This window comes from Dermatophagoides pteronyssinus, unplaced genomic scaffold (assembly GCF_027571235.1).
Source record: "Dermatophagoides pteronyssinus isolate colony J.1.1.1.1 unplaced genomic scaffold, Derpt_VIB-CSIC_2022.12 sq0013, whole genome shotgun sequence".
Taxonomy (NCBI): Eukaryota; Metazoa; Arthropoda; class Arachnida; order Sarcoptiformes; family Pyroglyphidae; genus Dermatophagoides; species Dermatophagoides pteronyssinus.
In genome coordinates, this window is record NW_027461537.1 from 739573 (window position 1) to 767408 (window position 27836).

Here is a 27836-nt window from a genome sequence, read left to right on the forward strand (position 1 = left end):
TTCGTTCTTCAAAATTCAAAAAAAAAGTCATACAGAAAATGTGAATATCCCTGGTAAATATTAACAACAACAACAAAAAAAATGTTGAAATACACTTGATGTATATGTATGTCTACTATCAAAGATACATAGACAAACAGAAATATTTTTTTTTTCAATGTTGAATATATTAATCTTCCAACCCGAAATAACAGCATAACAAACATGCAAGTATACATTTTATATAGAGACAAGTAAAAAATTTGAAAAAAAATTTGAAAAAAAAAGCAGACACATATCAACAGGGCTTATAACAACAACACTCTCGAAGTTAGCAAATATTATCATCATCATTGCCGACAACAACGAAGACCACGACCACGACGACGACGATGATGATGATGATGACGACGACGACGACGAAGAAGAAGATGGTGATGATGATGACGACGACGAACAACGTCGAACGAAATCTCTCGAAAATAATAAATTCGAATCGAAATGTGAATTTTTTTTCATTTCTTTCTTTCTTATTTTCTTTATGAAATGGAGTTTTAACAACAACCCCATTTCATATCACTGAAGGAAAATATGATGATCACAGAATAAATATTGTAAAACAAATGAAGAAATGTTTTTCTTTTCTTTTCCAAAATTTATAAAAGATCGAAAATTGGTAAAATAAGGCGGAGAAGGAAGAGAGAGAGAGAGAACAACTTTTATTAACTGCTCCTAACTGGAGTTGCTTCTAACACAGTGAATACATATTAAAAAAAAGAAGAAAAAAAAAAAATGATGATGATAACAATAATAAATAAAATAAATAAAATATAAATATAAATACAATCAACCAAAACAATCAACCATACAGGTGATTGTGAACAATTTTTAATGAAGATTGGATGATCAATAATGATAAATCGGTAATGAATTCTTTGTTAAAAATTCCGATTTTTTTTAACACATCCACCGTGAAGGTGGGAATAGACCCTCGGGCGCCAAACAGCAAGCCCTGAACTACCCAATTATTGATCTGGTAGTGTCTCCCCAAGAAATTGAGGCAAGGTGTATAAATGTCCCTTTTTTCAATATCGACATTCATCGCTTGAGATTCATCCCTTTCGAACCGGATCGTCGGGTCTAATATGATACCAAAATTTTTGTTCCGATCGATGGCGATAATGTCAGCTCTCCGATTCGACCCATTAGCATCAATACAGTGGACCTCACGGTAAACCTCGAACCCGTGGCTTGTCAAACAGTCCTTAATTTTATCACAAATTTGATGGTGTCGAATGATACGCAACGATTCCCCCTTTGAACACGCTTGTAGGATGTGGCTAAGGGTTTTCTGTCTTCGCGCAGAACTGAGTTCTACACGAGCTGCCATCCATACTACGGCCTGGAAGGGATCGAACTGGTACACAATTGGTCGACATTTTAATAGCATTTGTCCATTGGGACAATGATAGATTTTTTCTATTAAAAAAGCCATTGGTTTGTCCAAGGCGACTCTTTAAATAAAACGACTCCGGCACCTTTGACCGGAAGTCTGCACCATTGCTCGAAAGCTCTGGTCCTCAAATCATTACGAATACTTTTCGAATCGATCAAATTAAAATCATCCACATTATGGGCTTCCAACCCTATTTTCTCGAAACATTGGACGACCTCATCTTTAAGATTTCTTGTTATGTCCACTTGTGGAATCCTAGCTCTATCTAATAGTTTGCATGAATTGATATGTTGAATAAAAGATTCCCAAGTGGCACGAATTAGACCTAGCCCACGGAAATTCTTGTCCGCGTAAAAAAAATTCATTAGGCGTATCATTTGGAATTTGAATTATACTTTTTACCGCCGAACGAATAGCTTTGTCTATGTCCATTAAGAAGTCCATTGATAGTTGATTCAATGGAGCATTTTCGATTGGAAAAACAACCGAAGGAAAAATATATTTATTAATTAGATTAATTTTTTGATCGCTATGTAGGTAAGGTGAATTGGCTAGACAGTTGAGTCTAGAATATAACTTTTGCAGCGTAGCAGATTTGTCCAAGACGATTTGCGAATTAAAATCAATACCAAGATATTTGATACGTTCATTATCTTTCAGTTTTTCGATTGAATCAAAAAAATTTGACCCGGAACTCACACTCGATGTGTTAATGATACCATTAATTAGTGATATGGTTTTGCTTTTGGAATAATTAACGGATAAACCGATTTTCTCGAAGTTAGATTTAGCTATTTCAACCAGTGCAGCGGCATTTTGATCATTATTTCCAATTATTGCTAAATCATCAGCAAAAGCGATGGCAGAGATCCAATCACCCAGAAAATACCCGTAAGAACTTTGAATAATATTTTCTGTTAATTCATTCATAATAAAATTGATCGATAAATTGAATAACAAGGGCGATGTTGGAGCACCTTGAGCTACACCACGTTTCAGATGGATGGTACCGGAGAGAGAGAGAGAGAGAGAGGGAAGAAAAGATTCCGTTTGAAAAAAACAAACAAATATACAGTAGTACCTCGGTTAACGACGGTGATCGGTTCCTGAACAACCGTCGTTAACAGAAATGTTCGTCAACCAAGGTACCACTATATTTATCATACAATGATAATGGCTACAATATTTAAAAAATATTATTTACGTTTTGCGATAGTAGTGGCACATGATGATGATTCTTTTCCTTCGGTATAGTAATAATCGTAGTAGCATTATTTGATGCAACAAGTAATGAATAATTAGAAAAAAAAAGGAATCTAAACCGTTCAATGATTAAACATTCGAATCAAAAAAAAAACACATTTGAATCGATAATAACAACAAAAACAAAAACAATAGGAAATGAATTTGTTTGAGAAAAAAAACATTGAAAAACATTTATTTATCTAATATGAAAAATGAAATAAAAATAGATATCATACGATGAAGAACGTATAAGAAGACGGGAATCAACAAAAACAAAAATTATATCGAACAAAAAACAAAATGTAAAATGGGAAAAAAAAAATTGATAGACCCTTTTGCCATTTCAATCTCAAGCCAGTAAAAGGACGGGAATCATAATCAAATAAAACAAACAAAAAACATTTGAAAATTATTACGATGATTTGATATATAAAACGAACACTAAATAAATTGACGAAAATTCATCATTGACGAAAGACTTTGTTGTTTTGTTTCATTCATTCATTCATTTTTTTATGGTACAATTTTTTATGTCTGTATGTTTTAAATGAAATTGTCACCTTTTAAAATTTTTTTTAAATAATATTAAATTACTTGCACCAGGCCAAAAAAAAAAAAATAATTAAGAAAATGTTTGTTCATTAATAACGAGAAGAAAAAAAAACAAAATTTATCACGAATCATTCAATATTGTTTTTTTATCTTATCAAACAAAAAAAAAAGAGAAGAAAAAAACTGTACCAGAAAAAACAAGAGAATCAAACAAAAATAATTAAGTGCATTTTGATCATCGTCATCATCATCATGATCAAATCATTCTATAAGAAAAATTATTATTCTTTCAATAACAATTTCTATTATCAAGTATTTTTCTATTGATTTTAATTCAAGTATATAATATATTCAAATGGAAGAATGAACTTACCTGGAAACTTAACTTCGAAGCTGCTTCGTTATAAACAAACAATTGAAAACTTTTTAGTTGGACAATGAAATTGGTCGACATAAAGATCAATTGAAAGTTTTGTTGTATATCGATTCCATATAAACGAAGAAATGATTTTTAAAAAATGTTTATAACTTTAGGGTGTTTTTTTTTCAATTTTTGATTATTCTATAATTTTATTATGTGTCTGTAAGTCTGTTGTATTTATATAATTCGAATAAAATGATAATCGATTATAAGAGGATATAACATCATTAAGTACAATCAATTTAATTGATATCGATGATATGAACTTTGAGCTTCAAACACTCGATATAATCATCATCATCATTATGATAAATATTTGATGATAATCATTACACACACACACACACACAGACATTATAATGCCGACGATTATAATGATAATGATAATTTCTTTTAAAAATTTAATTTTCGAATCGATTGATTGGATAAACTGGATAAAGAAACCAACAGGTTAATAAATATATTTCCATAAACGTTAATTTATTTCTTTTAACATCTTGTGAAAAAAAGAAAAAAAAAAGAAGAAAAAATTCGTCAAGTTAATATCCAGTTGTTTTATCGTTGAAGTGGTTATTTGGTTTTCAAACAAGCAAGCAGCTTAGAGTTACCATAAGAAACATCGAATATTTTAATCATCAATTATTAATCATCATCATCATCATCATCATCATAATCGTCAAATGGTTGATTTTTTTATTTTTGTTTCTCGGTTGGATTTTTTTTCATATTTCCTCGAAACAAAAATTAGCCATTTTGTTTCTATATTGCTAATAATATAAAGCTTCGCTCAGCATGATGATCTAATCAGGTTATTATTATTATTATTATATTGAGCCACAATTATCTACAGACATCATCTACAGAAGAAGGCAAACAAAAAAAAAATGATGATGCAGCAAAAATCTTGAAATTAAATCCCAAAAACCATAATAATAAATCTACAACCAATTATATATAGGATTTAAATCAAGAAAAAAAAATTTCATTGGAAAAAAAAGGCAATCGATAGATTCTCTTTTTCTTTTTCTCCATTTAGTACATTGTCCTTAGCAAAACCAAAAACTTTTTTGAGATAATCATATTTGTCAATGAATGGAAAATTATTATTATCATCATTACTTTTCCAAATGATGACATAGAGGTGAGAAAATCCTCAAGTTTGGTTGATGATGAAGATGATGATGTTTCTGTGTTGCTTTTTCTGTTTAAATGTTTTTTTTTTTTTTTTAAATTGAAAATTATTTTTCATTTGTTTACTTGTGACACCTCGTGTGCTATATGTCACACAATTTTGTTGAAAAAAATTAACACGTTAACACACCCATGTACATTGCCCTAATCATTTTTTTGAAAAGGATATTTAAAACAATGTTTTTTATTAATTATTTTAGAATTCACATTAACAAATATACGAGAAACATGGATTAGTTTTTTTGTTAAAAAAAATATAAAAATTATAAAAATAAAATCAATCAGTATCAAGGTCGAGAATGTTGATGATTTTGTTTTAGTTTAGTTTATAATATTTAAAAAAAATATAATAAGAATTGAAAATTATTAACTAATTTATTAATCAAAACTGAAAAAATTATCCTCTTGGCCACCACCACCACCACCATCATTATCGTTTCCGTTCATCAAAGCACACATTTCACTATTATCACGATTTAACATATATGATTTGGCCGGAATTTTGTATGAACGTCGATGTATACGACGATGTAGATGATCAGAATGAACTTGTTCATATTTTCGAGTATTATGTCTGCAATTTAAATGATAAAAAATGAACAAAAATGCATGGTTGACAAAATTGAAAAAAAAGGAAAAAATCTATTGTAACAAACCTGAAAATAAATTCCGGTTGCGTAATCTGTATGCATATCCGATATGGTGATGAATAGAAATCAAAATCGGTTATGAAATTTAGCTGCGCTTCGGCACCAAATGAAAACATTTTTCTTGCCGAAGTTTTTGTACGATCAGTTGCTGCATAAATTTCCTGAGATCCTTGAAACAATATGGCACCTTTAGTTTGAACATTTGAATGAGAATTTCGATTCCATATTGAAATCTGTATTTCACCATTAAGATCAATGGAAAATACACCTTTTAATGTTTGTTCAACTAGAAATCCATTGATCAATGGTTTAACATCCAAATAATCGGCAAGCAATAAATTGGCACGAAAAACGCTTGTTGGTTCTGATCCAGCACCCGACCAAACATGTCCCATCAATTCCGAAGTTGAACGAAAAAATATCAATGGCCGTAATTGTTGTCCCAATACATGTAATGTCATACCGGCCATTGTTGATTCTTCTTCATCAGACGATGATTGAGTGGACATTTCTTGTTCATCATTTCCATCGTTATCATCAGATTCACCAGCAAATGATTGTAAACCTCGTGCAAACAGACCAACATTAATAATTTCCTGATGCATTTGATCACCACGACTAATGTCCACATTGAATGATGTTTCTTTTGGTAGTTTTCCTTTCAATAATTCAAGAAAAACACCATAAGAAGCATTTGCATAGCCAGTTCCACCCATTACATATCTGAATGATGCAGAAGATCCGGATAAAATTTTCGAATGGAGATGCCAATTTTCTGTTTGAACACCGGGTAAACGATTTTGACGACGTTTCAGCAATACATTTTTTACTGCTCGTTTCCATATCATTGTTGCCAATTCTGATGGAAATTTATCTAAATGTTTTATTAGTTCAATGGTTATATCACCTTGTCGATCAACAACATTTGCCAATAATTCCGATGAAATCAAACGGGTTGTTGTTTCCAAATTCGAATCATACACAATACGAACCAATAATTGCCGTAAACGTATGGATAATTTTTCATTTATATCTACATTATTCAATTCGAATTCCGTTTTCACACAATCATACATAGCACGCATTGCTGCTACAGATTCTCGTTTTCTGCCATTGATCACATAACGTTTAAATGTATTTAGCATTCCAAATTTTGAAATAATACGAGTATTGCCTAATGCATGCAAATAAACGATACGACATTCAACATCTTTACAGCTATCCAAATCACGTTGTAAATGTTTGATAATTTTTTCCTTTGATCATTTCAAAAATGATCATTATTGATTGATTAATAGATTTTAATATAGAAATTTTCTTACCGAAACTTGCTGTAATTTTTGCTGATGATGTCGACGATCATGATCTTGAGATTTCAATTCAGGTTTATCATCTTTTACGGTTGATTCAGGTGAAACATCGACAAATTGTGTTGGACTAGAATGATGATGCAATGTCATACGACTAGATTCATATGGTATATGATCAGCAATGATTGATTGATTGTTTTCAGATGCTATTGTTTTCACATAAGTTTGATATGAATGTAACAATGTGGAAATGGTCATTGCAAATGAATGTCGAACACGATGATCGGCCCAAGATTCATCACTCAATAATGGAACAAATAAATCCAATATTTGTTCTACACTTAGGCTATGTTCTGCTACATAAGATGAGCCCATATTTGCGACAGTTGATCCAGAAATAGCCATTACGACTAGAAATCGTTCACAATCACCAACGCGATCATTACCTTGACATTTTGGTAGATTTAGATGATCTAAAGCAGCAAGCATAGCATCACCATGACGGCTAGCGGCAATCGTATCCATCAATGTACTCCAAACATTACCATCATTTTCACGGGATTTTTCTAATTGTTGCAATAATTTAGCCACATCTTTACGATTAATTTTGTGAGAATTTATTCGAATATAATTCAACAGACGAAGAAATGCTACCGACATAGAATTCGTAGCCAATGAATGATCTTCTGCTAATGAACGTTTATATTCCTGAATAAATTCGGACAATGATTGACAAAAATGTGGTTGACATGGTTTACGTTCAGCTTGAAAATGACTGGGACCTATTGAAGCCATCGGTTTTGAACGTATATGATGTCCAAACAAATATACAGCTTGTGAAATACTTTCAGCTTTTGATAATGTTGAAACGATTTCGGAATTATCCTTATCCTGATCGATCAATTTCAATTCAAAATCGACAAACAATTTCGAATGTGCATTCGGATAGATTTTCGACTCCAAAGTAACATTTTGCCAGCCTTTTACATGTTCAGAAATGTCATGATCAGTAGCCAATTTCGAATCAATTTCCCAATTATCCGTAATCGCTGGTGCCAATAATGAATATTTACCAGAATCTTCTAGTAATTCGGATTTAGACGATTTACGCCGAATCAAATGTCGTCCTTGTAGTTCCCATTCATATGGCAGTATCTGTTTTCATATTTTTTTAGGATAAATGGAATTTTAGTTTATGAATTCAGATGATAAAGAAACTAACCTGATTTTCAGTATTTTGATCACGACGATTACGAAGTGCATTCATAATCGAAACAATTAAATTTAATTGTATTGGTTCAATTAAATGATGGCGATTATCCTGAGATTTTTCAACATATAAATTTTGTAGATGACCATCATGACCATTGATATGTACTAAAACTGGTGGCCAATTATGATCAACATTTGCAGAATTGGTACCGAAAAACCTTTCAGTTGAAGATGATTCTCGTGGTTGAAATTTAAATTGATATAATTCGATTAAAGCCAGATAACCATGTTTATCTTGCCAAACATTTTCCAATGATAATTGTCCTTTAGCACGAAATCCAGCCGGTTCCAAATTATCATTATTATTTAAAATAATATTTGTATAATATTCATAATGATATTTAAGACCAGGTAATGATCCATGACATTGACCGGATGGAGCTGGATGTAAATGAATATTTGTAAATAATGTAAATAAAATTAATAATAATATCCAAACAATGGAAAATTGTTGAAACATTTTTCAAAATTAATTAATTAAATTTTTTTTCTGTTACTGATAATCAAATTAATTTATAAGTCTTATCTATAAACAAACAAAAATGTGAATGAATCGCACAACAACATTATCGCTTGTTTAAATAACTATGTTGTATATATTTTGAACATTAAATGATTTTTCTTAAGACAAGACCAATTTTAAAAATGACTAATCAGGACTGCCATCAATATGCCTGAACTGTCTATAGATACACCCTTTTTTTTCATTTAAAACGGAGACAAATTTGAAGGAATTTGATCATTATCATGAATGAATGAAACGAACCCTGTTGGGTCAAGTTCATGCTTATTGAAATTTTTTTTTCATATTAAACATTTTTTGACACACACACACAACAACCACACACAATTCCCAATATATCAACCTAACCGATTCGAAAATCTAACCTGTCTCAGTATTGTAATTGATTGATTGGGTTTTTTTGTCTTTGTCTTTGTCCTTGATTCACATTCTTCTTTCTCATTTTTAAGTATTCTAAAACAACTTACCTTTCAGTATCAAAGCAATAACAATAGTAATAAAAATAAAAATTTTTGATGAAAACAATGTTTTTCCACCGTAACAGTGTATAGATTTGTGTGAAGAATCGAATATTATTGGTAAATCAAAGACAAATGAATGTTGTTGATCACAATGATCAGTAATTTTTATGGATGAATAATTTTCACTTTTCATGACCGATAATAATAATAATTTTTAAAAAAGACAAATTAATAAAGATTAAATAATTTGAATTAATATTTAACAAATGAAATTGGTTGAGTATATCTATAGATGTTTTTTTTTTTGGTGGAAAACTACCAGGTATGTTGTTGTCGTTATTGTTGTTTATTTTTTTTCGGCATGAATGAATGAGCGATGGTCAGAATTGTTGCATGACAACCTTATGATTTTTAGTTGATGATCAAAACATTCATTCAATATACATTCCAAATCAACAAGTTGATTATATCGACCCGTATATATTCGATTCAAGTGAGTGACGACGTGGAATTTTTCGAACATTTTTTCCAACAACAATATTTAAATTGATTAGGTTTTCAATGATAACAATAATGCTTGGTATGTGAAAAAAATTTGATATCACCATAAGATTCATTTCATAATGATAAAATTAATTGTTCGGCCAATAGATGCCAGCGTTGATGCATCAATAAATATTATTGACCAGCTGTTGGATTGTTCCAATTTGAATTTTGGTTCATAATGTTGATTACATGTAGAAAAATTCTTACGAATTTCGTTCGGAATAGAACAGGTAATTTTCCCATTAGATTTCTATCCTCAACGATATCAAAAACTGAAGACGAAATTATAGTAGAAAATCGAACATCTCATGTTCGATTGATCGGCATTAATAGGCCACAAAAACGAAATGCAATCAATCGTGAAACTGCTTTAAAATTGCGACGAGCATTCGAAGATTTCGATAATGATCCAGAATATCGTGTTGCTGTATTGCATGGTTTTGGCGGAACATTCTGTGCCGGATATGATCTCGAAGAATTGTCAAATATTGATGAAATTACTGTCGAAAATCTAATCACTCCTGCACCGATGGTCTGTATGTTGTATAATAACGTTTTTGATTGTGATTTTGTAAAATAATTTCTTTTGGTTGATCAGGGTCCAACATGGATGCTAACATCGAAACCAGTTATTGCCGCAATCGATGGTTATGCAGTGGCTGGAGGATTCGAACTAGCACTATGGTGTGATCTTCGTGTGATGGAAACAACTGCCGTAATGGGTGTTTATTGTCGCCGATTCGGTGTTCCATTGTTAGATGGTGGTACGGTTCGATTAAGTAAATTGATTGGACATTCCAGAGCAATGGATTTAATTTTGACAGGTCGAGGAATCAACGGCAAAGAAGCATTTGATTTTGGTATCGCTAATCGTTTAGTGCCTGTTGGAACGGCTTTAGGACAAGCATTCAATTTGGCACAATCTTTGGTCAAATTTCCAAACGAATGTCTTCGTGCTGATCGTCGTTCAGCTTACTATGCTACATTTGATTCCACTTCATTGGATGATGCACTTCAAAAAGAATTTGAGATATCCAAATCTATTGTTGCCAAGGAAGCCATTTCTGGAGCCAAACGCTTCAAAGATGGTGTAGGCAAACATGGTAAATTTGTTCTTGATAAAATCGGTTACGATGTAGATGTTAGTGTTTGAAAAATCGCGGTTAATTTTTTTGCAATAAAATTTAAAATTCTATTAGAAACCTCATTTATGAACAGACATTCTTATTGTTGATTCACACATGTGTTTGCTGGCCGGAATTTGTAGCCGAAAAATTGCTCTGCTTTAAGACAACTCATGGTTTTTAAGATATTTTGATTTTTTATTGGATCGAAATTCTTCATTCTTTTACAATCTCTCTAATAGAATAAAACTGTTATCAAACATCTATACAGTGTCAACTTCAGGAAAATGGATGGTGACATTGTTGAAAAACTCGATGATATTCTAAATCGAATATATTTGTCACCGAATTTGCAGCCGAATCATATCGTTTCATTGATCAAATATCTGAATAAAAATGAAATAGGTTAGTTTTATCATTAAAAGTTAATTAATCTAACTAGCGTATTATTTTTTTGAAGATGAAACTGTTTATCGACAAACAATCAATTTTTTATTGTCTTTGCTTGATTCAAGAACCAATTCAAAATTTCGCAAAGATCTTTTAGAAGCATTATTTCGTATTGCCCACGAAAATGGCAATCAATTCACACAGGCATTATTTATTGTGTTAATGCAACATATTGAACAAGTAAAAAATTTAGTTCCAACGAAATCCGTATCGGCAAAGATCAATTTTTTCGTAAAACTTTTTACCTTGTTTGATTGGAATAAATTGAATGAAAATCAACGAAAATTATTGATTGAAAGTCAATCGATTATCTGCGGTTATTATGGTCGATTCAAAAACAGAATTTTTAATGATTTAAATTATAAGTGTCTGAAAAAGTTTATTTCATTAATGAAGGAAGATTCATTGAACGCTTATTTGACCATCATGAAGGGGATCAGTTTATCATCATCTAATGTAAATCATTCGATTCTCTGGGATAATTTGTTTCGATTCTTGACAGACATCGGTCAAATAAATTTGATCAAATCTTACAAACAAACGGCAATAGATTTGTTGGTCAAAAATATAATCCTTTCCAAAACCAAATTAACCGATCAATATGATTCATATTGTTTTCAGCATACATTGAAACAAATCAATCGGGAAGAATTTCAATCAATTCTTCTACCATCATTGCAGAAAGCTATTCTAAGAAATCCGGAAATATCGCTAATTCTTATGGTCCATATCATTGAGCATCTTAATATCGATTTGTCAGATTTCATGGATGATATTTGTAAAATATTGGGCTCTCATCTTCATTCGAAAAATGAACTTCTTCAAGAAGAATCTCTGGAAGCGGTGAAAGTTGTGTCTCAAAAATGTACGAAAATCATTGCAATCGAATCAGCCTTAATTTATTTTGTCAAAATTTATAACGGTAGTGAAGGAAAATTGACCGTTCTTGCGCATAGACATGCCATTATAAAATCGATTGGTCATTTATCATTAGCCAAAGTTGATGATGTCAGTGGCAAACAAAAATTATTACATATTTCAATTGAAGAATTGATAAAAATGTCGAAACAAGAAACTGTTGAATCGTCTTTTGTTTTATTATTTCAACAAATGAAACTTTGGATTCAACACTCATCGTCAAATTTATTACCGGATTCTTTTTGGAAATACATCAAAGAATTCGCCAAATCAAAATCTTCTTCTCCGCCAACATTAACCACATTGTACCATTGTTTGATCATTGCATTCGAATCAAATCCAAATGCTTATATTGACAAGATTGACGATTCTATTTTAACATTCATTCTAAATTCAGCAAAAAATGTTTCAACAGCTTTGACCAAATTACCGATGGTAATTGAAAGTCTGTATGCTTCACTTTTATTGCTCAAAATATATCATCTGAAAAATAATCTTGCTGAAAAGATGAAAAATTTTCTCTCATCATTACAAAATCTGGTTTCTATTACATTTTTGACCGATAAATTTATTGTACAAGTTTCCCCTGAAAATCTTGTCAATTTGATTGATTTTATTTTCAATCTTATTCGTAATATAAAAAATTTGAACAAAGATAATCAATCGTTTCTTTATAAAGCTATTGTTTTATTAATGTGTCATCAATCCCAAGCAATACGTAATAATGCTATTGAAAAATTCAATGCTTATTGCCAGGAAGATGGATCATTTCGAACAGAAATGATTCAAATATTTAATGATCTATATCAAGAAAATCTACAAATGGAATCGGAACAACAACCTAATAATAATTACAGTATTTTGCGATGTGCGCAAGCATTGCTAAATCATTGTAATCTATATGAAGATGATAAAATGTTTAATTCAATCCTACATCTTTGCCATCATCCAATCATTTTTCGACAAAATCCCAATCTTTTCATTAAGGATTATCTTCATAAACATTTTTCGGATCGAATTAAAATCGATGAATTTGTTGATAGAAATTTTAAGCAATTTACACAAATTATATTCGAGGAATGGTTTGGTCGTTTGACAAGATTGAATTTATCACGAACATTAATGAGATTGAATCCCCATTGTTTTGCCGAACATTTTGTACTGACCATTTATGAAGATATTAATAAACATCTTACCGAATTCAAATCAATCACCGAAGATGATTTTGAAATTTTCAAAACGCCTGAAGAACATCTTTATAATCGAACTGCAGTAATTGAAGCTGGTGGTATCCAAGACGATAAGAATCTTAAACGTGAAAGTAAACTATATTCACATAAAGAACAATTAGCCGAAATTCAATTGCGTAAAGAACTTGAAGAGAAACGAAAAAATCAGGAGCCCGAATTCGATCCGGCAAAATTTTCGAAAAAACAAAAAGAAATTTATGCACAAGAAATGGCCAAAGAGAAAAAAATCCGTGATCACTTGAATAGTCTGTATGAACAATTTTCCTTCGAAACCGATCTTTTAGCAACCATAATCGATACGAATCCAATGGTTGCATCTATTCATTTTAAGGATGTCCTTTTCACTTATGTCAATCTATTTGCATCATATTTAACTTTTGAAAAAGCTGTTGATTTTTTCCGATCAATCAGTTCAAAAATGATGATTTCATCCATAATCAAAGTGGATGGAAATTATTCTTTACACGTTCAAATTATCATCAACACCATAATCAACCTGTATAGATCGAAAGATAATTCTAAAAATTATTTCGATCTAGTCGAACAAATTATCGAATATATCTACGATAGAACATGTCCAAATATTAAGAATTATGATGAAAAATTAGTTAAAAAAACGGAAAATAATCGTTTGACTACACCGGCATTCACGTTCGTATTTCCATTATTTCGTTTTGTTTTACTTGATATGAACAAATCTGATTCAGATAATTATGAAAAAATTGTCGAGAAATGTTTATTAATCATCAACGAACATGCTAAGATGCGTTGTTATACGGAAAAAGAAGAAGATAATCTTAAAAATCCTGGAAATTTGCCAATAAAATTAATACTGGAGACATTATTTGCATTCATGGAAGATGAAGATGCCGATACTGGCTGTGATGAATTGGTTGCCAATACATTGATCGAAGTGGTCACAAGTGTTAATAATGAAATTGGTTGTGGAACGGCAAATCCTCGTGATATACTTGTCTTACTTAGCTATACATCACATCAAGATGATCTTATTCGTCTTACCAGTTTTGAATCATTGTTCATACTTACTGAACAGGTATTGTTATTTCTGGACAATGAATATTGTCGTCAAAAATTAGCTCATCGTTGTTTTATCGGACAATTCGATATATTACCCGATTGTCAAGCATTTTCGAATCAAATTTTTAAACTATGTCATTTTACTACGAATCGTTTGTTTTTGAATGTTATTCTTGATGAAGATATAGATTCTATCAACCTAAAAATGACACAGCCAGTTTCTGAAGCATATAAAACTTTAATAGAAGAATTTTCATCCGAACTGCCAGAATGCTATACAAAATTGATAAAATTTTATCAAATGAAAGCTGCAGCTGCCAAACCAGTGCTTGATAATTTTGGTCGACCATTAACCAAAAATCAAACTGATCAATATGAACCACGATTAACAATTGCATACATTTTGGAAAAAATTGTTCATCTTTTTGACGATAACCTTTTTGAATTATTCATAAATTTTCTTGTGCCAGAAGCATTAAGCGATCAAAATGAATTAGTTAGACGAGCAATGCTTGATGCTGGAAGACGATGTGTAAATGTTCATGGTGAAAAAAATATCTCCTATCTTCTCAGATCATTCGAAACATTCTTAGATTCAGCACCGGATGATCATGAAACTGATATTGTTCGTGAAAGTGTTATCATTTTGATGGGAACATTAGCTAGACATATTGAAAGTGATAATCCAAAATTGAAACCAATTCTAAGTAAACTTGTTGAAGCTTTGTCGACACCTTCGAAAATAGTGCAAGAAGCTGTGGCTAATTGTTTACAATATCTAATTCCTAAATTCAAAGATGATGCTCCAGCTTTATTGCAAAAATTACTAGCATTCTTATTTCAATCAGATTCGTATGGTGAACGTAAAGGAGCAGCTTATGGAATAGCCGGTATTGTCAAAGGTCTTGGAATATTATCAATCAATAAATTGGGAATCATGGATGCATTGACTCAAGCCATACAAGCTAAAGATAAACCAAATAATCGTGAAGGTGCTTTGTTCGCTTTTGAAATGTTATCACGAATGTTAGGCCGATTGTTCGAACCATACATTGTACATATTTTACCTTATCTATTGGATTGTTTTGGTGATAGCAGTACACGTGTTCGTAAAGCTGCTGATGATACCGCCAAAATAATTATGTCGAATTTGACTGCTTATGGCGTAACATTAATTTATCCAGCTATATTGACGGCTCTTGAAGATGATTCATGGCGTAAGAAAACAAGTTCAATCGAACTACTTGGATCAATGGCTTTCTGTGCCCCAAGACAATTATCACAATGTTTGCCAAAAATTGTACCTAAATTAATGGATGTATTGAATGATTCACATCCAAAAGTTCAACGATCATCAGCTGAAGCATTGAAACAAATTGGTTCAGTAATCAAAAATCCAGAAATTCAAGAAATTGTCCCTGTTTTATTGAATGCTCTACAAGATCCGGCCAATAAAACCAATGAATGTTTGAACGTTATGATGAAAACGAAATTCGTTCATGTTATTGATCCACCATCGTTGGCTTTGATCATGCCGGTGATCGAAAGAGCTTTTCAAAATCGTTCAACTGAAACGAGAAAAATGGCTTCACAAATTGTTGGAAATATGTATGCCTTGGCTAAGAGCAAAGATCTGTCACCATATCTATCGTCAATCATTCCTGGTCTGAAGAATTCATTGTTAGATCCAGTACCTGAAGTTCGAACAGCTACTGCTCGTGCATTGGGCGCCATGGTTCGTAGCCTTGGAAACGAAATACTTGATGATTTACGACCATGGTTAGAACGAATGCTCATTTCAGAACAAAGTTCAGTTGATCGTTCTGGTGCAGCTCAAGGTTTGGCCGAAGTTCTCGGTGGTTTGGGCAAAGAACATCTGGACAAATATATGCCCAAAATATTGGAAGTTACAGAAAATCCAGATGTACCAGCTTATGTGAAAGATGGTTTCATCATGCTTTACATTTATTTGCCATCAGTTTTTACTCAACATTTTGCTTCTTACATCAGCCGAGTTATCAATCCTATACTTAAAGCGTTAGCCGATGAAAATGAATTTGTTCGTGAAACTTCGTTGCGTGCCGGTCAACGAATTGTCAATATGTATGCTGAAACAGCCATTCAATTATTGTTACCTGAATTGGAAAGAGGATTGTTCAATGAAAATTGGAGAATCCGTTATAGTTCAGTTCAACTTCTTGGTGATTTATTGTTCAAAATTACTGGTCTAACGGGCAAGATGACCACCGAATCACAAAGTGAAGATGATAATTTCGGCACCGATCAATCACATAAAGCCTTGATCGATGCATTAGGAGAAGAACGACGAAATCGTGTTCTTTCCGGTCTTTATATGGGTCGATCTGATGTGTCATTACAAGTTCGACAAGCATCACTTCATGTTTGGAAAGTCATTGTTCCGAATACGCCGAGAACATTACGTGAAATATTACCTGTTTTATTTTCATTACTGTTGGAATGTTTGGCCAGTAATTCTCATGATCGACAACAAATCGGAGCTCGAACATTGGGTGATTTGGTTCGCAAACTTGGTGAACGTATTCTACCAGAAATTATACCCATTCTTGAAGATGGTCTTAAATCAGATCGACCAGATCAACGTCAAGGTGTTTGCATTGGTCTTAGTGAAATAATCATTTCTACCAGTAGAGAAATGATTCAAGCTTTTGCCGATAATTTTATCGCCACTGTACGCAAAGCATTGTTTGATGAATTACCCGAAGTACGACAAGCAGCCGCACAAAGTTTTGATCATTTACATTCAGCAATCGGTGATAAATGTTTGAGCGATATACTCAATTATTTATTGAATCATATTGATGATCCAATATATGGTGATCGTGTTCTCGATAGTTTGAAAGCAATAATCTCGTACAAAAGTCGAGTAGTTCTACCTAATCTCATTCCAAAGGTAACTTTCTTTTATATCAATCAGTTATTTAATAATTTTTCACAAAAAAACAGTTAACGACAAAACCGGTAAATACTCGAGCATTGTCCATAATTGCTTCGGTCGCTGGTGAATCTTTCTCTAAACATTTACATCTTGTTATGCCACCCTTGTTGTCATCATTGAGCGAATCGTTTAATAGTCCGAATTTTAATGAGGTATTGTCATTATTTATAACCAAAAAATTTTCCCCTAATTCTTTTCTCCTTTTTTAATTTTAGCAATTGGAATATTGTCAAAATGTAATAGTTTCAATATCGGATGAAGAAGGCGCTCGTACTGTAATACTAACATTATTGGATGCAAGTAAATCCGATAATTTAAATAAAAAACGAGCAGCAATCATGTTATTAACACATTATTGTAAACAATCTAAACCCGGAACAACCTCAGAATTCAATTCAACAATATTGACATATTTGATAGATTTTTTTGCTTCAAATGATGAATGTATTTTATCTAAAGCAAGTGAAGCAATGGCTGCAATCATTAAAAATCTTGATAAATGGCAACAGGTCGAAGTTATACCGGAAGTTTATCGTAAATTATATAATACGTTGAATGAAAGATTACCGGAAAATTATCGCCGAATGGGTGTATTTACCTATTCATATTCACCTTTAACAAGCAATTATCGATATGTTGATAATCCTGATTTTTATTTTCCCGGATTTTTGTTCAACAAAGCTATTCAGGCATTATTGATTTTATTCAACAAATCTATCACTGGAAATAATTTCGAACTTCGTCTTATTGGCTCCAATGCTCATCGTATGATTGTCATACATTCTAGTCCCGAAGCATTGAAACCATCATCTATGATTCTTTGTGGCTCTATGTTGCGATTATTATGTGATCATCCAAAAGATGATGTAAAAATCATTGTCATCGATGTTCTTTCATTATTGTTGATGAAGATGGGTGTTTTCCTCAAACCGTTTTATCCACAAATTCAGATGATATTTTTTAGATCATCGTTTGAATCGAAAAGAGCGCTTCGATTACAAGCAGCGACTTGTATTAGTCGATTCATTCCGATTCATCCGAAACCAGATTCTTTTCTCACCGAATTATTGGCATTGAATAAGAGTTGTCCAATTGAACCACCTTATTTGAAAGAAACGGGCTTCTTCGGACTTAGATTAGCTATTGTTACAGCTGGCGAGCGATTTTCTTCATCTGTACATCGTCAACTATATGAATATGCCAACGAATATAAAGAAGAAATGAAAAATGAAATTCAACAAACGGCTGCACCGGTCATCGGAGCGTTGTGTCGAGTTGTCGATGATGAATTATTGGATGAAATTGGTCATAAATTTTTATTGCAGGATGAAGTAAATTTCATTCAACATGCACGAAAATTTCGGGCTATTGTTCTAGCAATTGCATTGAAAGATGCTGCTCATCGAACTTTAGGTCGAAACAGTGATTGGTCGACAATGATACATCAAAATGTTTTAAGCTTGATCAGCTCATCAATTTATCAGCTTGCTATTTATGGCATCAAATGCGCAACATATATTATTCATTATTCATTACAAAATGATTTAGTTATTGATAAAAATCTTCTTCATACTTATGCCAAGGTTTGTTTTCTTATAAATCCCTATAAAAATGTGTTTCAATTTTTTTTCATTTAATATTTTATAGACAATGAATCATCAACGAAATGAAGTTAAACAGGCAATGAATCAAGGTACAATATTCTGGGCAAATCGATTTCCTAGCAACAAAGATATACCGGATCAGGTATTACTTTTAATGGTACCGCAATTGGTCAATGGTACAAAAGAAAAGAATACTGCAGTACGAGCATTTGCTGAACAAGCATTAATATCATTATTAAAATTACGTGAAGAAAATTCACCTATTCTGGAAAAATGTCTTAAAATAATGGGTTCTGGAGCCGTCGAATCATTACAAGAATGTGTAGCAAAAATCAAGAAAAGTGTACTTAAAAATGAATTCAAAGAAGAAGAATTTGATGAAACATTAATTTTTCGTGTTGTAACATCAGAAGAGATTTGAAATGATTAATTTTTATTTGTAAATTCTTCCATTCTTTTTTTTTAATTTTTGTGTTTATCGTTTAAAAATTTTAATTTTTACAACAGAAAAAACCATTTATTAAGTTGATTCCCATTGAAATAAAAAAAAATATATTTGCAATTCATATTATTTACTTTTGAATGATGATTGTCGATTTTTTTCGAAAATTAGTTTTCTTTGAAAAAAAAGTAAAAGTTGTTTACCATTGTTGAATTGAATAATAATTGACAATAATCATTGCTAATAATTTGAACAGATTTTTTTTCAATTTTGTTTATTTGTACAGATGATTGATTGTACCTGGATTTTAATCAAAATCGATGTTCCAAAACGAATGAATGTTTAATCAGCCGATTTGTTGTTTTCGTTTGAAATTGGTTGAACGTGTTGATTGATTTGAATTTTAATATAAAAAACTTTGAATAAAATCATTTTGTATTTCATTTTAGTATCTACATTTATTATCTAACACGATGATTATGATGGCAATATCCAAAATGATCAGGATTCCTGTCATCATCATTGTCATTATGGCAATGATGATAATTTCATTTGAATGCTTTGAAATCGATCAACAACAATTGCCATTATCATATGGATCAACTTTTTCGCATGGAGATAAAATGCCTGATATTCCTGTCAACCAATTGTTGATTGTTGGAATTCCTGATTCAATCAAACCATTATTGATGTCTCCGCAGCCGCCACCACCACCACCAACACTGACTTTATCATCATTGGCTCAATTATTCGGACCACAAGCATTGATGTTACAAATGGATAAAGATATTGAACATCAAAATATGGACAACAGTTATCCAACATCGAATATGATTGATCATTCATCATCAATACAACCAACATTGTCAACTAGTTCGTTAGTACAAGAAATCGATCAGGATGATGATAAGAAAATTTCCCCGAAAAATGATCAATTGGAAAAATTTTCGTCAAAATTTCAAGGATTTGTTGCGGAAATGAAAATTCGCTGGAAAATTCGTCCAATCGATTCTGGAGATGATGATAATGATCGAGATCATTATAATAAGCAACGTTTTCGACGTTATCGTCGTCGTAATCGTCATCATCATCACTACCATCATCATGATGATAATGATACTTTTGAACCAGGTAATGAAATTGGCAATTGATCGAATTTTCAAATATTGAATTTATTATTGAATCTATCGATTTTTTTTCTATTTAATGTGATTGAATAAAACTGAAATTCTATATATTTTTTTCATATGAATCGTTGTATACAAATTCAATAAATCAATAATCGAAAAGATGAATTGATGATCAAAAAACGTACAAAACGACAATCAATTACCGATATTGGAGAAATATTTAATAATATGTTTCGTCAGGCTAAAACAACCGCTACGAATGGTATGGCAAAAATGCAGAGAACAATACAGACAAATTCTAGACGATTATTTGGTAACGTTTTAAATAACAATAATACGAATAGAATCGGTGAAAGTATGGGTCTATCGAAATTATGGTCAAGAATTTTCAACATTTATGATCAGAATATTAACAACCGATTAAGAACTGTTCACAATAAATGAATAAATTTTAATTTTATTTATGACAATTTTTATTTTATTTAATTTTAAATTTATTGATTTCGTGTTTGATAGATAAGCGATACATAACTGATGAGAAAGAAGAACCAATTTAGACAAACAGATGCATTTATGGTGAATAAATAATGTACAGGTAATTGAAATAATTCACGATAAATTTTTAATGAATTAAATTTTGAATAAATAGCCATTGTTGAACGATCATTAATCATTATTGGTATTCTTTTATTATGTGTATATAATTGTATTTGTTTGAGATCATTTTTTCGACATAGAAGAAAATTCTGTATACATCTAAATTGATGTAGATTTTCATTATTCAGCCAACAAATACCAATATATAATAATGTTCGTATAATTCGTTCGATAACTTTATTCCAATAATTTAAAAAACCTTTGATCAAAAATTGATTCAATGTATCGACAACATGTAATGATTCACTAATAAATGCTATGAACAATATTGGCGACATTAATTTTTGTATATGACCATTTAATTGTGCAAGATTTTTAACATGAATAAATAAACGTTTTTTATGAAAAATAATATTCGAATTTCGTTGACAATCGTGTAAAAATGTTTCCTGATATTGTTTCAATGTTAGATTGATAAAAATCTGTTGATATAACATTAATAACCATGTAATACGTAGATAACAGACAAATATAAAGAATGAAATGAATACATAAACATTTTCCCAATCACCTGTCGAATAAAAGGATCGTATTAAATTCCAACGACTTAATATATAAACACTGTTCATAAACAATTCAACGGAAACAGCATAGAACAATGATTGCGATCGATAACGATACATTGTAATTGTTAATAATGGATGATCAAAACATTTCATTATTTGATAACCTTTACGAAAATAATGCCATATAAAATTGGTAAATATCATTGGCATTAAAACATGATGATGTAATTTTACATAATAAATAAATAAAGGTTGTTCATTGACTTGTGTTGATAATTTCTGAACTTCGGCAGTTGTTACATCATAAACATATAGAAATGACCATAGATTGATAATAATATTTATCAATATCCAATGAATATTTTGCCATCCATATGATCGCAAAGGTATAGCATATATTCTGATCGATTGAAAATGTTTTAGATTTTGTTTTTTTCCTTAAATCTTTTTGGTTTCAATAACTTACCCATAGATAAAGATGAAATTTTTCAATAATGAATTTTTGATTCCAGATTTTTCCATACTTTTAACAATAAACGATGTATGCGTGTTTAAGTGCGTACAAAACATAAATGAATGAGGAAATTCATCAAGAAACAAAAAACGATTTCATTCGAATACAGAATCGAAAAATGCTAAGGACATGAAAAAAATCAATAAATTTCAAGTTATCTATCGTTGTAAATAATAAAATTTAAGAATATTTTAATTCAATGATAATAATTATTTTGTATCAATATTATAGTCAACTAATTAAATAGCTCATTGAATATGTAATAATTTGAACGAACATGATCGATATTGAATGATAATTAAAGGACAACATCAAAAAAAAATGTTTTTTTTTTTTTTACAACACGGATACTGAATAATTAGTGCGTTTTGTTTTCTTTTAATTTTGATCTTAAATAGTCAGAAAAAAACATTGATGAATATCATTAAAAAAAGAAATATCATCATGAAAATTATCCAATACCGATTATACCGAATGAATAAAATTAATTCATTACATAATAATTCATTACATTGTTTCAAATTTGAAATTAAAATTATAATGTTGATTTGAACGACTATAGATGGCAGATAAATCGAAACGGTAATTGACGGTTTCTTTAACTATCAATTATCTTCAAATTTGCTTCCCGACCAACAGCCAAATTCAATAATTTATGTTATCCAAAACGATAAACAAATCAACTAATCCATAAAAGATTAGCAAAAAATAATGTTCCCTATTTTTTTCCTGTGAGATATCATTTTAAATCAAATCCATTCGTTTGAAAAATCAAAAACTGATGAATTAGAAATTCTATTCTATTTGTATGTTTAGTTTTATTACATTGCATTTTTCTAATCAAATACAATTGATCCATTAGACAATATAATAGAATTGAATCGGAATATTATTGGATAGCAAGAGAGTGAGGAATGCAAAGAAGAAAAAATACAGATTGAATGTCAAACTATCAGTCGAAAAAACTGCTGTAGTTTCAGAAAAATTGACAAGTTGAACCACCACTAGTCAGTCGAATGGAATGACCAGATTTTAACGATATAGAATCAAATCTGATCAGTGGTGGTAACATTTTCATAATGAAAGTTCTGCAATGCACCATAGCCATAACATGACAGACAAAGAATACAAATATTATTCGGGTGAAGGTGATTATTGTTGAACAAAAAATCATTCACAATGGTAAACGAAACCAGTTTCGTTCAACTTGGTTAGTTAGTTCCCGATTTTTTTTCGAATGCGCATTCTTTATTTATTCGAAATAAATATATTACATCTTGTTGTTGTTGTTTGCGACAAATATTTATTTTATTTTATGTATTTTGAACTACAATCGTTGTCAGTCATCATTATCATAATGGCTGTATCTATGGTACCATTCGAATTCATTTTGGATAGAAAATAAAGAACATTTTTCTTTTTGTTGGATCCATGATTCAAATGGTTACGTTCTTTTGAGATCATTGCAGTGGCAGCTGAATCTTTTTTCTTTTGCTCGCGCACTTTTTTTCCGAATGATGATGATGATAATGATCCAAGATTTTTTTTTATACCAAGTATTTTTTTCCTGGTGATAGTCAATTAAATTCCATACCTGGTGTTTTGGTTGGTGTATTGCTGCCAAGGATACGAATTCGATCATTTTTTCGTTGTTGTTCTGTATTCGGTTATGGTAAAAAAAATAAAAAAAGGGAGTTACCATTATATTCATATAATAGAATAATTACAACCAAGAAAATCGACTAAATGCAAAAAAAAAAAAACAAAATCAACCAACAAACGAATACACATAGTAATAATAAAGCAAGCAAGCATTTTATTCCATTGAATTTTTACCTATCTTTTTCTATAATATTTTCATTTGTAATTCACATTGAACGGTGAACATTTTGGTACGATTTGGATAACATTGGTTTCAATTCTGGTGTTATTTTGGTGCCTATGGTGGTGGTGGTGGTGGTAGTACTTGTCATTGTATATTTAATGATTTTGTTTCATCATTCAAATCCAATTTCGTATGACGCCCATGATAGATATATATAGATAGTTAGATTGATAGACAAAAAGAAAAACAACATTAAAATAAAGACAAACGAACAAAAATGAAATTCTTTTTTTTCTGTTCAGATTTGATGATGATGATCATTATTATCAAAATAAATATCATAACCATAATCATAAAGTAAAAGTGTTTGGAAAGAAAACTTATCGATGAAATATTGATTACACTATTACGATTTAATTTAAAGTGACCTTTTCGTCTTTTCCGTTATTTTTTTCTTTGTTGTTGGTCATTTTATTCGCTTTCGCTAATGTGTTTGTGATGAATAAGGAATATTGACCTTTGCTGAGAAAAAATTGTTCTTAAAATATTTGTAATTAAATTCAACAGAATTTAACAAATCAAAATGGCTAATCAAGATTCAAATGAATATTATTCGTATTCAAAATTGGAAAAATTCCGACGCTATGAACGTTGTTTTCGTTCCGTACAAGCTATATTATTATTATTTATGATTATCTGTTTTGTTGTAAGTATGAAAAAAAAATTCAAATTTCATTTTTTCAAATCTAATTGAATTTGGACATTTTTTTACCATTTATAATTAGTTTTATATGATAACATTTGGCATTGATATAGCAAAATTCATGAATGATCCACCATTATTAGCGGCTACAGTGATCATCGATATTATTGCAATGATATTTTTGGTTATCGGTATTCGTGGTGTTGCATTCGAATCATTTTGTATGGTATTAACATTTGCTATAATATTCTGTTTGGTTACAATTGCTCATGGAGTTACATTCCTTTTCCGTCATCCGGGATTAACTGGCACAAATTTAGTGCTTGCATTATTATTATTTATTGGTTCGATTATCTATTTATATTATTTATGTCGTATGAATCGTTTGAAGCCACCAGATTATGGTAAAACATATGCTGATAGCCGTCGTTGTAAAAAAAATAATGAAAAATCTGATGAAGATGATACAGAATCAAGTATGGCATTAAATAGTCCACAAATCGATACAACTATTGAAAAAATTGTGACAGACGTAAAAAGTGGATTTACAGATTTAAATCGTGGTTTAACCGATTCAACTGAACGTGAATATAGCCGTATTAAACGTGAAATGGGTAATGTTAAAGCTGGATTCGATGATGAAGTAGAAACGGTAAAAAAAGAATTCGGAAATCTACAAGCAACGGCTGGTAAAAATGTGGAAAAAGAATTCGTTGCCGTTAAACGTGTTCTGTTGAATGAAGCACAGACATTGCGTGATGGTGTCGAACGTGAATATGATAATCTACGTGTCGGTTTGAATGATGCTAAACGTGAAATCAGTGGCGATATAGATCGGCTATCCAATGATGCTAAAGGACGTTACGGAGATCTGGAAAAGGAACTACGTGGTAGTTTCAAAAGTAACCTTGGCGATATTGAGAATGAATTTAATATATTTCAACGAGAATTTCCGGATACTTTAGGTGCTGCTATTGGTGATGCTGTTGGCGGTGGTAACACTACGGTACAACGGATGATAAGCAGTGTACAAAAAGGATTCGAAGAATTCAAATCGGGTGGCGAAAATGTTAAACGTGAAATTGTCGAAGTTAAACGTGATGAAGCCGGTAATATAACCAGCTATATTGAACGTCGTCTTACTGATTCGGGTGTCGAAATATGTTCGGTTAGTGTGGATAAAAATCGTGCACCAATGGCTAATTTTACTAATACATAATGATGATTGTTATTAATTGTAATCATAAGAATAATTTATGATAATAACAACAACAAAAAAGAAACTTTAACTTGTTATTCACGCAGGTTATTATCAAATTTTCAATCACAATTTGAAAAATATACTTTGTAATGACAATTCGTTTCAGATTTTTATTTACATTTCTTGTTTGTTTTTTAATTTAGGATTTATTTTCATAGACAATACACTATAGATATGTAACCTGAACAATATTGTGTTTGAGGTGAAAAAGGTGAAAATATTTGTATAGCAGCACCACTTATCAAACCAATAAATTACATAGAATTATATTTTAAATCGAACAAAAAATTATTCAAATAAAATTTCGAATGAAATTCTACAGGTGTAAAATTATAATTTATACAGAAAGGAAAGATGTTCCAGAAATATAAAGTAGCTATTGTTGTTTCAATCATGATTCATAACCGAAAAGAATTCATACAAAGTACTCCATCTAGGTTTAACAAAATACACCGAATATTATTTCAAATTAAAACAAGGTAAAATCCTTGAATTATTTTCACCACCAAATTCATTCATCCAAACAACAACAACCAAAAAACCATCCCATAAATTTTGCCAGGTAAATCGATTAAAAATAGAAAATTGGGCTTTGAAAACTTTAATTTTTAACTTTAAAGTTCCAAAAAAATTGTTTTGAAAGTGGAGGAGATAATTTCGTTGTTGAACAATTTAGTTTTGTCAACACCTTTGTTTTTCACCAAGTTTAGTTCATTAAGCGAATTCATTAATCATCATATCGTTTTTATGTTTTTTTCATTAACAACCTTTGTTATTGAATTTAATTACATGAAGTTCGATTTAAAAAGTAATTTTTCATTTGCGAAATTGATAGTTGAGAAGAAAAAATTTTATGGTTATTATAGTTTCTTCCAAACCGGTAAAATTTAGAAAAGGTATTCTTCTTGAAATGCGTCAGTATTCATCATCATACTGATAAGTTAACATTTATTTGTAGCAGAATAGGATTTAAATTGAAATTCAAAATGATGTGGAAAATTCATCATCTATTTTATTATCAATTTAAAGAAATTGTTGAATTTCGACATAATCAACGATATCAAATAAAGCATGCATTCGAAATTGTTTTATTGTCAATTTTTTCCATGCGAATAACGTTTGGAATGATCAGTTATATGTTACATGAAACTTACATACAATATTGGATGATTGATCCATTTTGTTTCTATCTAATTAAATCATTTAAACAATTGTTTCGACAATATTCAACTTTCGCTATAATATTAACATTGTTGGGCATTCTCGGTAAATTTGCATTCTTCTTTCCTCGTGTTGATACAGTTACATTCCGAACAACTTACGAGTTCGTTGTACATAATATAGAACAATTCCAACAATGTAAACTAACCAAATCGCAAATAAATCAAAACAAGGAAAAAAGTTTCCGGAATAATTACTTGAATATTAGTGAATCAAAACGTTTCGTTCCAGATATTGTGATTCGAACTTTTTGTCGATGTCAAACATTATGGCAAACTTATGTGGATAAATATCCCATTCAGATTGATAATAAAAAATGGATACGAGTGAAGCCATTACGAACAAAATTAAATATCATTTCTGAAGATCGCTTAAAGATGATTAAATTTCTAACACTAATTGATCCAATCATCATTCTAGTACATATTGGTCTGTGTAAGTGATACAAGAGAATTAATAATAATGTTTTTAATGAAATTTTTTAATTTCTCAATTTTCTCAATCAAACATATCAAGTCTTCATTTGTTCGATTGTAATGTATGATTTTTATGATACAGTTTTCGATCATTTTCCAAACAATAAGATTATCATCAAAATCGTTCTTTTGTT

At 30.7% G+C, this 27836-nt stretch overlaps 6 protein-coding genes and 2 long non-coding RNA genes across 9 annotated transcripts; 5 read left to right on the forward strand and 3 right to left on the reverse strand.

Annotated features, from left to right (window-relative positions):
• Positions 1 to 28: 28 nt before the first annotated feature.
• Positions 29 to 607, forward strand: LOC142645510 (uncharacterized). The gene is made up of 2 exons (XR_012846635.1): positions 29 to 206; positions 271 to 607. It is a non-coding gene; the product is annotated as an uncharacterized LOC142645510 (long non-coding RNA).
• Positions 608 to 5012: 4405 nt separating this feature from the next.
• Positions 5013 to 9586, reverse strand: Mtp (microsomal triacylglycerol transfer protein). The gene is made up of 5 exons (XM_027340505.2): positions 9067 to 9586; positions 8027 to 8457; positions 6817 to 7959; positions 5501 to 6750; positions 5013 to 5418 (listed from the first exon to the last, which is right to left on the reverse strand). Exons 1-5 carry the CDS (start codon positions 9251 to 9253, stop codon positions 5223 to 5225), a joined length of 3207 nt encoding a protein of 1068 aa, XP_027196306.2. The 5' UTR covers positions 9254 to 9586; the 3' UTR covers positions 5013 to 5222.
• Positions 9587 to 9716: 130 nt separating this feature from the next.
• On the forward strand, positions 9717 to 10813 carry LOC113790803 (putative enoyl-CoA hydratase echA8). The gene is made up of 2 exons (XM_027340506.2): positions 9717 to 10138; positions 10205 to 10813. The coding sequence occupies exons 1-2, from the start codon at positions 9785 to 9787 to the stop codon at positions 10757 to 10759; spliced, it is 909 nt and encodes a 302-aa protein (XP_027196307.1). The 5' UTR covers positions 9717 to 9784; the 3' UTR covers positions 10760 to 10813.
• Positions 10814 to 10874: 61 nt separating this feature from the next.
• Positions 10875 to 19538, forward strand: l(3)80Fj (lethal (3) 80Fj). Its single transcript, XM_027340503.2, has 5 exons — positions 10875 to 11135; positions 11191 to 17318; positions 17372 to 17515; positions 17579 to 18946; positions 19011 to 19538. The coding sequence occupies exons 1-5, from the start codon at positions 11018 to 11020 to the stop codon at positions 19386 to 19388; spliced, it is 8136 nt and encodes a 2711-aa protein (XP_027196304.2). The 5' UTR covers positions 10875 to 11017; the 3' UTR covers positions 19389 to 19538.
• A 296-nt stretch (positions 19539 to 19834) lies between these two features.
• On the forward strand, positions 19835 to 21009 carry LOC113790782 (uncharacterized). Its single transcript, XM_027340484.2, has 2 exons — positions 19835 to 20540; positions 20700 to 21009. The coding sequence occupies exons 1-2, from the start codon at positions 19883 to 19885 to the stop codon at positions 20981 to 20983; spliced, it is 942 nt and encodes a 313-aa protein (XP_027196285.2). The 5' UTR covers positions 19835 to 19882; the 3' UTR covers positions 20984 to 21009.
• Positions 20985 to 22275, reverse strand: LOC142645499 (uncharacterized). Its single transcript, XM_075821812.1, has 2 exons — positions 22169 to 22275; positions 20985 to 22102 (listed from the first exon to the last, which is right to left on the reverse strand). Exons 1-2 carry the CDS (start codon positions 22270 to 22272, stop codon positions 21034 to 21036), a joined length of 1173 nt encoding a protein of 390 aa, XP_075677927.1. The 5' UTR covers positions 22273 to 22275; the 3' UTR covers positions 20985 to 21033.
• Positions 22276 to 23141: 866 nt separating this feature from the next.
• On the reverse strand, positions 23142 to 24928 carry LOC142645498 (uncharacterized). Its single transcript, XR_012846628.1, has 3 exons — positions 24814 to 24928; positions 24053 to 24181; positions 23142 to 23873 (listed from the first exon to the last, which is right to left on the reverse strand). It is a non-coding gene; the product is annotated as an uncharacterized LOC142645498 (long non-coding RNA).
• On the forward strand, positions 24619 to 25963 carry LOC113790738 (uncharacterized). 2 transcript variants are annotated; one of them, XM_027340438.2, is made up of 3 exons: positions 24619 to 24747; positions 24827 to 25646; positions 25710 to 25963. In XM_027340438.2, the coding sequence occupies exons 1-3, from the start codon at positions 24625 to 24627 to the stop codon at positions 25961 to 25963; spliced, it is 1197 nt and encodes a 398-aa protein (XP_027196239.1). In that variant the 5' UTR covers positions 24619 to 24624. The 2 variants fall into 2 exon arrangements, with proteins under 2 accessions (XP_027196239.1, XP_027196238.1); XM_027340437.2 differs by having other exon boundaries at positions 24827 to 25963.
• Positions 25964 to 27836: the final 1873 nt, after the last annotated feature.